We start from the raw sequence: 8,800 nt of genomic DNA, 5'->3' as shown, positions 1-8,800 counted from the left end.
GCAGCTGTGCAGGAAGCGCATGCGGGTGATGCCAAAGATCGGGATGATGAGAATCATGAGCGGCAGCACCGGGCCGGTCTGCGCCTGGACGGGCTTCTTGAAGATGAGCGTCATGGCGACGATGAAAAAGACGGCAAACGTGATGCGCTCGATGCGCTTGTGCATGGACTCGAAGAAAGTGAGGAGGAAGCCGACAAAGAAGGCGGGCACCGAGATACCGAACGAGAGAATGTAGAGCACGAGCCGGTTCGTGTCTGGGAGGACACCGGCGTCGCCAGTGATGCCAGCGCGGCGCATGAAGAGATCTTGGTTGGCCTCGTACGCGAGGAGCGCGCCGATGAAGATGAGACCGACAAAGAACGTGAGGCGGACGCGGAGGACGGACGAGACCTGGGCGTACTCGAGGTAGTCGGACTCGTACTCGGGATCAAACTTGAGCGTGCGCGGGTGCATGCCGACGCGCGCTTGGATCAGGCCAAACTGGTGCACGGTGTAGTCCTTGGCCTTCTTGAGCTTGAACGTCTCGGCGAGCGACCGGCCGACCGGCGCCTCGCAGGCCTTGAGGATCAGCGGCGTCGGGTCCTCGACGTAGTTGGCGGCGCGGCGCTGGACCGGCGGCGCAAACAGCGACGGGCGAGGCGCGCCGTCGATCTGCTGCTGCGTCTTGTCGTGGAGGAGGCTGAACTTGCCGTGGCCGGGCGTCGACGCGCGCTGGCTCGGCGTCGACACCATGATGACGTCGCCTTTCTCCTCCGTGACCATGAGCTCGCCTTTCTCGGAATACGGTGTCAGAAGCTCGGCGTAGTCGTGGCTGGCCATTACGCACGGTCTACCAAGTAATACTGTACGAGTGGAAGGTGACGTTCGGAGCAGCCAAGAAGAACGAGAGTGGCCAAACTCCGGCTTGGTACGCTGCGTGTGAGTCACAAGATCGGGCTCGCTCGCGCTCATTGGACGACCAATCGGCGCGGGCCGTGCGTGTTATAGCCCTGCCATCTGGCTGCTCCTGCAAGTGTATAGATGGCGCTGGCTATTACTTCGCACCCAAGTGCAAAGTGTTATAACACGCCTCTGCCGAGAAAGTACGAGAGGTTTTGGCGCGACTTGTAGGAGGCTCGTGGATGCTTGAGCTTGTTGAGTAGACTACCACCACGAGCACCAAGGATGAGCGCGAGACGAGCTTTGGGTGCGAAGCGACTCGTCGTACGCAGTTGCGTTCCGAGAAAGACGGGGCAAAGAGGAAGATGTGTTCGGTCGATACAGCTGCGAGAGGCGTCGTGTTCGTGTTGCGGCCGCGCAACGCGGACAAGCGGCGACGGTGAATGCAGGCGCGCAGAGCGTTAAAGTTCCTGTCTTCGTAGCATTGCGCCAGGTCGCGCGCAACGCGGTGGTTGTGGTTGTGCGAGGACGAAATCCCGCACGCGTCGCAAGGGGTGTTATAACACTATCAACGTTCGTAACGCCGACGAGACAACGACCAGCCTAGGATGTGCTGCTTGCATTGCATATGTTTTCTTGTTTTCAGTAGGAAAAAATGGAAAAATGGTAGTTTTTTATGCACAGGACCTCCTGTAAACGCTTGTCGCCTCGAACCTGCGACAGCCTTATGCAATATCTGCGCCAAGCGCACTGCCCTCCTCCTCTACCCCTTGTTTGTGGCTCTCGTCCGCGTCCGTGCAACCAAGTCGGGTTCGCTGCGGCCGCCACAATCACTCGGCGCGTTCCGAACTCATGTCCGTGGCGCTCGCCAGCGTTGCCACCCAAGATACCCATCGGAGAGGGATCTAGAAGCTTCGGAAGGTACCCGGTGCGTTCTCGTCGTTGCGAGATTAGTGCGAGCCAGGAAAATGTACATCGTTCACAGACAGGCATGCCATCAATCACCGGCACGAGCAACGAAGGACGTCTTTAGTGTGGCAGGATACTTGGGCGAACGGCTACCGGTAGCTGGATTTTGTTCACGCAACAATTCGGCGTTGTACACGCCGGAGGACGAGCGGTCGTCACGGCCTTGGATCGAGCACGCGCTTTAGCTGCACCAAGGATTGCTCGACTCGACTCCCTAGGACAACACTAACGCTAGGTTCTCTTCCAAATGATGAACGTCCTGCGCCACGACGACTGGCTTCGCGACCACCTCGTCCCGGTCTGCGCACCATCGTACCATCGTACACACGCCTGGCCTTTGAGACGACCAAGTCTCGCCGCTGCCGTCGGTCGCAACACGCTTAGTCCACCGCCCAAAACAGGGCACATTCGCCAGAGAGAAGATGGCAATTACTCTCTCTGGTGGGCCCTCTGCGTCACAACAGAGAGCTGCGATTTCCTAGTTCAAACGGCAGACAAAAGGCCAATCGTTCGCTCTTTCAGAGCCAGCTACAGGCAGCGTGCATGTGGTTCGATTGCATTGGGTGAGGCCATAGCATGGAGACTGAACTCTACACGGCTGTGCTCTAGCTCAATTAAGTCGACCGCTCAAGGTACGAGCCCAGATGAAGGGACTTAGCGTCCAGGTACACGTGCTCTAGTTATGCGTTGAGCAAGTGTTGGTGATGCCGCCGTGACAACTGAGGAAGCGCGGGTAGTTCCTCATCGCCGGCTCCTGTGCGACAACGCCCTGTATGAAGTGCGAGTCAACTGTGCTCAGCTGAGCAGAGCTCGATTGCCAAATGCTGTACAACAAAGGAATTGCCCTTAACGTGCACATTGGCAAGGGTCATATACTGGTTGTTGACCGTTGATATTAGTGTCGACTAGAGCGAGGATCAACCCCTCAACCTCTGCACTACACGTGACGTCACAGGAGAAACAAGTACTGGTGTATCATTAACGCATCCCAAACGACGATTTACTTGTGCTTGAACGTCGGCGCGCGCTTGTTGACAAAGGCGTCCATGCCTTCCTTCTGGTCGTGCGTCGCAAACGTCGCGTAGAAGAGGCGGCCTTCGTACTTGAGACCTTCCTGCAGCGACATCTCGTACGACGCGTTGACCGCCTCCTTGGCCATGCGCGTGATCGGGCGCGAGTGCGACGCAATCTTGTTGGCAATCGCGAGCGCCTCTTCCATGAGCTTCTCCGCCGGCACGACCTTGGCCACGAGGCCGTCGCGTTCGGCCTGCTGCGCGTCAATCATGTCGCCCGTGAGCACCAAGTGCATGGCCTTGGACTTGCCAATGGCGCGGATGAGGCGCTGCGTACCGCCGACGCCGGGGATCGTGCCGAGCTTGATCTCGGGCTGGCCAAACTTGGCCTTGTCGCCGGCGATGATGAAGTCGCACATCATGGCGAGCTCGCAGCCGCCGCCGAGCGCGAAGCCGTTGACGGCCGCGATGACCGGCTTATGCACCTTGGTGATGTCACCCCAGTTGGCAAACATCGTCGAGTTGTACACGTCGATGAACTCGCGCGTCGCCATCTCCTTGATGTCCGCGCCAGCTACACGTAGCCATCGTCATGCGATGATATCTTGGATGCGGCGGAGCGTACCAGCAAAGGCCTTGTCGCTGCCCGTGAGGATGATGGCCGAGATGTTCTCGTCCTTGTCGAAGGCATGGGCGGCCTTGTTGACCTCTTGCATCAAGCCGTCGCAGAGCGCGTTGAGCGCCTTGGGGCGGTTGAGCTGGATGATGCCCACCTTGCCGTTGACGTCGGTCTTGATGTATTCCCAGCTGCCTACACAGGACGTTAGCTAGCGACTTGGCACGCGCTGCGCACCGGAGCTGAAGGTGCGGGCGGCGAGCGGGGCGCGGCAAAGGCGGGTGGCGGTCAGGCGAAGCATTTTGAACAATGAGCAGTGGCGATCGTCCGGCGGGATCGTCCCGACGCCACAGTCGCCACGTGGGTCGAGCTCGTTTGATTGGCTCGTTATCCGGGTGCATGCGTCTATTATCCGGATGAGCCCGACACTGCTGTTCTGTATCCGGAATGAATCTTGAGGCCGCGTAACACTTGACACACCAAGTACATGTTAGATACGTGTTATAACGCTGTTGTCAAAACGTTACGGAGAGGCCGCCAACGCTTGCTCGCATGCCTGGCGTTGCCTTTGACAGCCTCCTGCGCCACCGTCTGTCGATAGGCATATCTTCGTCACGTCTGTGATATCCAGCAGCTTTCCTTGAGTTCTTCGGCAAAAGAGCGTTTACAGAATGGCCGTTCGAAAGACCAGCGACGTTTTGACATAACCACGTTAGAATGATTATAACGACCCTAACATCTAGCGACCGAGAGGTGCACCTTGCATATCATCCGGATTGCGAAGCCAAACTTCAATCTGATCGTGCGATGGCCACCGAAGCGTCGTGGTCGAGCGACGAGTGGCGGACCAAGCTACTGCACTGCTGCGGCTCGCACCGATGGGTGGAGCTCATGCTCGCCCAGCGACCGTTCGCGTCTCTCGACGACCTTTTGGCCAAGGCCAGGAGCCGACGCCCAGCTCGAGCGCGCCGACTGGCTCGAAGCCTTTGCGGCGCATCCCGAGGTGAGGAGGATATGCTGCTTGAACATTGGCTGAGCATCGCGCTTAGATCGGCACGAAGACGCAGACGATCTCGACGTGGGAGGCGCAGGAACAGAGCGGGGCAGCGCAAGCCGCGGCCTCGACGCTGGACGAGCTCAGCGCGTGCAACCAAGCGTACAAGGTGCGCGCGTGGTCCTGTACACCCAACGGCAGTCATGGTCGTAGGCCAAGTTTGGCTACATCTACATCGTCTGCGCGACGGGCAAGTCGGCGGGCGAGATGCTGGCCATCGTGCAGACGCGTCTGCGCCACGCGCCCGCGTCCGAGCTCGTTGTCGCGGCCCAGGAGCAGGCCAAGATCACACAGATCCGACTCACCAAGCTGGTCGCCGAGACGTAATCAACTCGATCACAGTACATTTTATGGAGCAGTTCGTAGCACCGCGCGGCTATAGCGCCGGACGATACGCGTGGCCTTGGTACGTGAGCTCGTCGGCCGTCTCGAGATGCAGCCGGTCCGCCCGTGCGTGGCATTCTTCCGTGATGAGCGGCAGAGCCGCTTGTGCCTAATACATCATCGCTATGAGCTCCAATAACATAAAGCCGGTACCCAGGTCTCGAACACGAGGGGCGACCACTCGAGTGGCAGCGCAATGCCGACGCGGTGCAGCGCATCGGCGTCGAGACGGTCCATGTGCTCTTGGAACTCATTGCGCAGCCAGCCTTGGTGCACCGACCGCAGTAGCTAGCGACATTCGTGGTATACAGGTGGCGTACGACGACGTACCGTGAGGATCTGCTCGCGCAGGACGACGACCTCGGCGGCGTCTTCCCAGAGCCCGAGCGCGGTCGAGAAGACTTCAGGCTCGTCCTGCATTGCATACTTCTCCATCATAGCGAGTTTGAGGTGGTACGGCACGTCCAATCGGGCCCACACCTACAGATGATTCAGATTCAGATTCCGGTTGAAAAAATCGACGTACGAGCTCGAGGCGTGCCTGGAGCGACGCACGGCCGTCCGACGTCGTATGCTTCATGGTCATTGTGCGCTGCAGCTTGGTCGGTGACGCCGACGCAGTCGACTCGCCGGCATCGACGGGTACCGCTCCGAGGCGCGGCGTCGGCGGCAACACTTCGGTCGCACTGTTGCTGGCTGCGCGCTCGGTCATGTGCCACTCCCACGTCATGGCGCCTTCCCGCCGCTTGGCCAACCGCGCCTCGATGCGACGGCCGACAGCCGGCTTGGATGTCGTCGTCGTCGTCGTCGTCGTTTTGGTCGTCTTGGTCGTCTTGGTCGCTGGTCGACGCCGCGTCGCAGACGAGTTCCGCTCGAGCTAGGTCACATTACGGCGCGCGCTCAAGTACGAGTATACCTTGCGGTGCACGAGCTGGTTGAGCCGGACGTCGAGGATCGTGCTCGGGCGCGACGCCAGAAGCGCTGCGCGGTACTGCTGCAACGGGTTCCGCTCCAGCTCGGTCGGCGCCGCCCTACCCATCGTGCTTAGCGCGCGCGTTGGATTCGAGCTGATTTGCCAACTCGATCGTTGGGGTCGATGGCAGAGCGGCGGTCGATGTCACGTGGTGGCGACGGAGACGCGTCTTGATGGCGTCTTGGCACAGGTGGTAGTTTTGATCGTGTCGCCGGCGTCGCTCCGTCAGGCGAGCGAGCCTGCGAACGAAGCAGGTGCAGGTCAAATGCGCAGTGCGAGCACGTACTTGGTGTCGTCTTCGGACGCGGCGTTGTCCTCGTCGTGCGCCTGCAGATGCCTACGCCCGATGCTCAATGCTTGAAAAAAGTAATACGTTGGATCTCGCACAGGCGCCGCCACGCGTCGACGAACGGGGCGAGGTGCGCGACGACCTCCGCGTAGTCGATCGGTGGCGCGGTAAAGTCCCAGAGCCGCTTCTCACTTCGCCGGTGCAGCTCCATGGCGCAACGAGCGCCGAGCGCCTGAAAGACGCGCGGACGTTCCTAGCGTCGGCGTCAGCGCAGACCGTCGAGGCGACTCCATGGGTACTGTCCACTCGTCCGTAGCCGTCACGGGCTTGGCAGCCGCGTCGTCGCCCGCGCGCAGTTGACGTCGCTTTGGACGCTTTGCCGCCGCCTCATTCGCGCGCAGCGCGTGGATGATACCGACCACCGGCGCGTGTCGGCTCAGCAGGACTTGGCGCTCGCTGAGCTCGTCGGCGCGTGGCTTGAACGGCTCGGGCTTGATGACCGGCGGCGCCTTGGCGGCAGTCTCGGCAGCATCAGCTGTTTGGTTGCCACTGCTCTCTGGCGGCTGGACGGGCTCAGCCTCGCGCGGCTTGCGAAGGAGTCGCTGGAGCTTCTTCGGGCCGGCCATCATTTCGGCCTTTTCTGCCTTCTTGAAGAAGACGTTGAGGACGTTGAGCGATGGGTGCCGGGGCTTGCCCTTGACCGCGAGTCTATCGTCACATCGTTGCTTGCGTCGTTGTTATGCGGAGTGCGTACGGATTGCGCTCCATCTCAAATTCGTCGAGGACCACCTCCTTGATGCGATCGATGTTGCACTTGCGCTGGAGCTCGACCAAGCACATGGTCTGCACCCGGCGGGCGTTCACGTCGTGGTCGAAGACACCCTAATGCATATCAACTCGATGCTTGCAGTCCGATTCCGACTACCTGTGTGTCGAGAGCGGCCTGCTTGCGCCGGTACTTGGCCTCGACCGACTCGGTGATTTCCTCGACCTTGGTTTGAATCCGGTTCATGACAAGGTCGCGCTCCTCGACGCTGAGGCGGTCCAACGACGTGTCGAGCGGGTCGTAGTAGAGACTCGTCTTCGATTTGCACTTCCATTTCGCCTCGAACGCCATCATCTTGTTGCGCAGGACGACGTCCGGGAGGTGCTTGCGCGCGTGATTCGGGCTCGCGACCGACGGCTTCGAGTCGAAAAAGTACGCTACGATCGCGTCTGCCACTTGGCCTACGAGATATGGAGAAGCGCGCACCGTCCTTGTTGAGGAGCCGCTTCTGCGCCTTCTCGACGCGGTCCAAGAGCTTGGGTGGCACGCGGACGGGCTCGAGGAGCTGCGAGGCCCGCGCGTCCATGCCAGTTTCGCTCGGTTACAAAGTCCACGCGACTAAACGACTACTAGTAGTTTTTAGTGGGAGGGGAGTAACACGAGAAGACACAAAAGAGATGATAACGCTGTACGGGCGAGGCTCTACCTCTTTAAATATGGGGAACGACATAGTAAATAAACCTGGACCACCACCGAGTTGGTCCCAGTGCTCTGCTCATAGGCAAAACTCCTTCTCGAGCACCGAGATGATAAAGTCCATCGACTCGGGGTACGACGGCACGAAGGTCATCATGGTGGACCCTCCTCCGATCGGCGCCGCAAAGTACGGGTGCGGGTACAGGGCGACGTCGTCCTGCACGAGCGTCTTGGCGCGCAACCCTCGGTTGCGGCGCGCCAGCTTCTCTCTGTATTTCTGGGCGTGCGTCTGCGTCTGGCGGATCGTCCGGGTGTGGACGACCTCGGCGATGGCCTTCCAAGGGCCGTTCGGGTACATCTCGATCGCGCTCAGGAACCGCTCATGCTCCTCCTTTGTCCACGTCCCGCGCCCTTCCCCGGACTGTGTTCCGTTCGAGTCCGGGGAAGACGGAAGCGAGGACCCGGCCGGCGAGCTCGTAGACGACGACGACGACGACGAAGAAGAAGATGTGGTGCTGCGGGGCGAAGAAGCGTCAACCAACATGAGAACCAAAACCAAAACCAAAAATGAACGCTCGAGTGACTGGTGCCAAAGCGGCGGAGAGGCGAGCGCGCTCACTTCGCAGATTGTGCATTCGGCCACTTGTCGCACACGCAACTTCAACACGACGGTGCACTCTCACTCTCTCGCGACAGACTCTCCTCGGCCTGGTTCCATACACAAGTCGAGCGAGGGCGGCAAGGCCGTGTCTTTGAAAATGGACATGTTGCTGCACCGCGAGATAGAACGCGCAGTGAAGAGTACGTACATGGCGCGATAATGGAGGCTGTGTGCAGACGCAGCAGGTCTTCTGCAGAGAGGAGAGTGCTTGCCGGAAGGGCAAAGAACGCGGGAACACCCACCGTAGAGTCTCGTGTGCAGTCGCGAGCGATCCTGGTCCGCTTCTTTCCATGCCGCCCCAGCCGACTGCTGCGAGCTATAGTACTTATTGGTGCAGTCGATGTGGAGCCCGAGGCGCACCAGGAGGCGCACACTAAGATTTCATTCTCAGCTTATTTCGCGTTCTTTTTCTCTGGGTCAACTCATCAACTTGGCCACGCGGTGCGCGACCGATTGCTCCTTGGGCGTTGCGCACGGTCGTCGACGCGTCGACGTCACCG

At 60.0% G+C, this 8,800-nt stretch overlaps 4 protein-coding genes across 4 annotated transcripts; 1 reads left to right on the top strand and 3 right to left on the bottom strand.

Moving 5' to 3' along the window:
• Positions 1–2,848: 2,848 nt before the first annotated feature.
• SPRG_06729 (hypothetical protein) lies at positions 2,849–3,778 on the bottom strand (the record flags this gene model as incomplete). Its single annotated transcript, XM_012345538.1, has 3 exons — positions 2,849–3,435; positions 3,487–3,672; positions 3,715–3,778. 3 exons carry the CDS (start codon positions 3,776–3,778, stop codon positions 2,849–2,851), a joined length of 837 nt encoding a protein of 278 aa, XP_012200928.1.
• A 506-nt stretch (positions 3,779–4,284) lies between these two features.
• SPRG_06728 (OHCU decarboxylase) lies at positions 4,285–4,858 on the top strand (the record flags this gene model as incomplete). Its single annotated transcript, XM_012345537.1, has 4 exons — positions 4,285–4,385; positions 4,417–4,480; positions 4,527–4,640; positions 4,685–4,858. The coding sequence occupies 4 exons, from the start codon at positions 4,285–4,287 to the stop codon at positions 4,856–4,858; spliced, it is 453 nt and encodes a 150-aa protein (XP_012200927.1).
• SPRG_06727 (hypothetical protein) lies at positions 4,854–7,529 on the bottom strand (the record flags this gene model as incomplete). Its single annotated transcript, XM_012345536.1, has 12 exons — positions 4,854–5,024; positions 5,069–5,203; positions 5,246–5,395; positions 5,442–5,792; positions 5,832–5,946; positions 5,996–6,127; positions 6,175–6,225; positions 6,276–6,430; positions 6,477–6,885; positions 6,932–7,059; positions 7,103–7,380; positions 7,430–7,529. 12 exons carry the CDS (start codon positions 7,527–7,529, stop codon positions 4,908–4,910), a joined length of 2,121 nt encoding a protein of 706 aa, XP_012200926.1. The 3' UTR covers positions 4,854–4,907.
• A 77-nt stretch (positions 7,530–7,606) lies between these two features.
• SPRG_06726 (hypothetical protein) lies at positions 7,607–8,198 on the bottom strand. Its single transcript, XM_012345535.1, has one exon. It carries the CDS (start codon positions 8,181–8,183, stop codon positions 7,719–7,721), a length of 465 nt encoding a protein of 154 aa, XP_012200925.1. The 5' UTR covers positions 8,184–8,198; the 3' UTR covers positions 7,607–7,718.
• Between the last annotated feature and the right edge of the window lie 602 nt (positions 8,199–8,800).

The sequence above is a fragment of the Saprolegnia parasitica genome (assembly GCF_000151545.1).
Source record: "Saprolegnia parasitica CBS 223.65 unplaced genomic scaffold supercont2.23, whole genome shotgun sequence".
Lineage (NCBI taxonomy): Eukaryota > Oomycota > Saprolegniomycetes > Saprolegniales > Saprolegniaceae > Saprolegnia > Saprolegnia parasitica.
Note: the sequence above shows the minus strand (reverse complement) of the source record. Positions and strands in the feature narration are given on the sequence as shown.

Excerpts from the sequence above, each read along its gene's own strand:
- SPRG_06726 (XM_012345535.1), bottom strand. The coding sequence starts at position 8,183 with ATGTTGGTTGACGCTTCTTCGCCCCGCAGCACCACATCTTCTTCTTCG.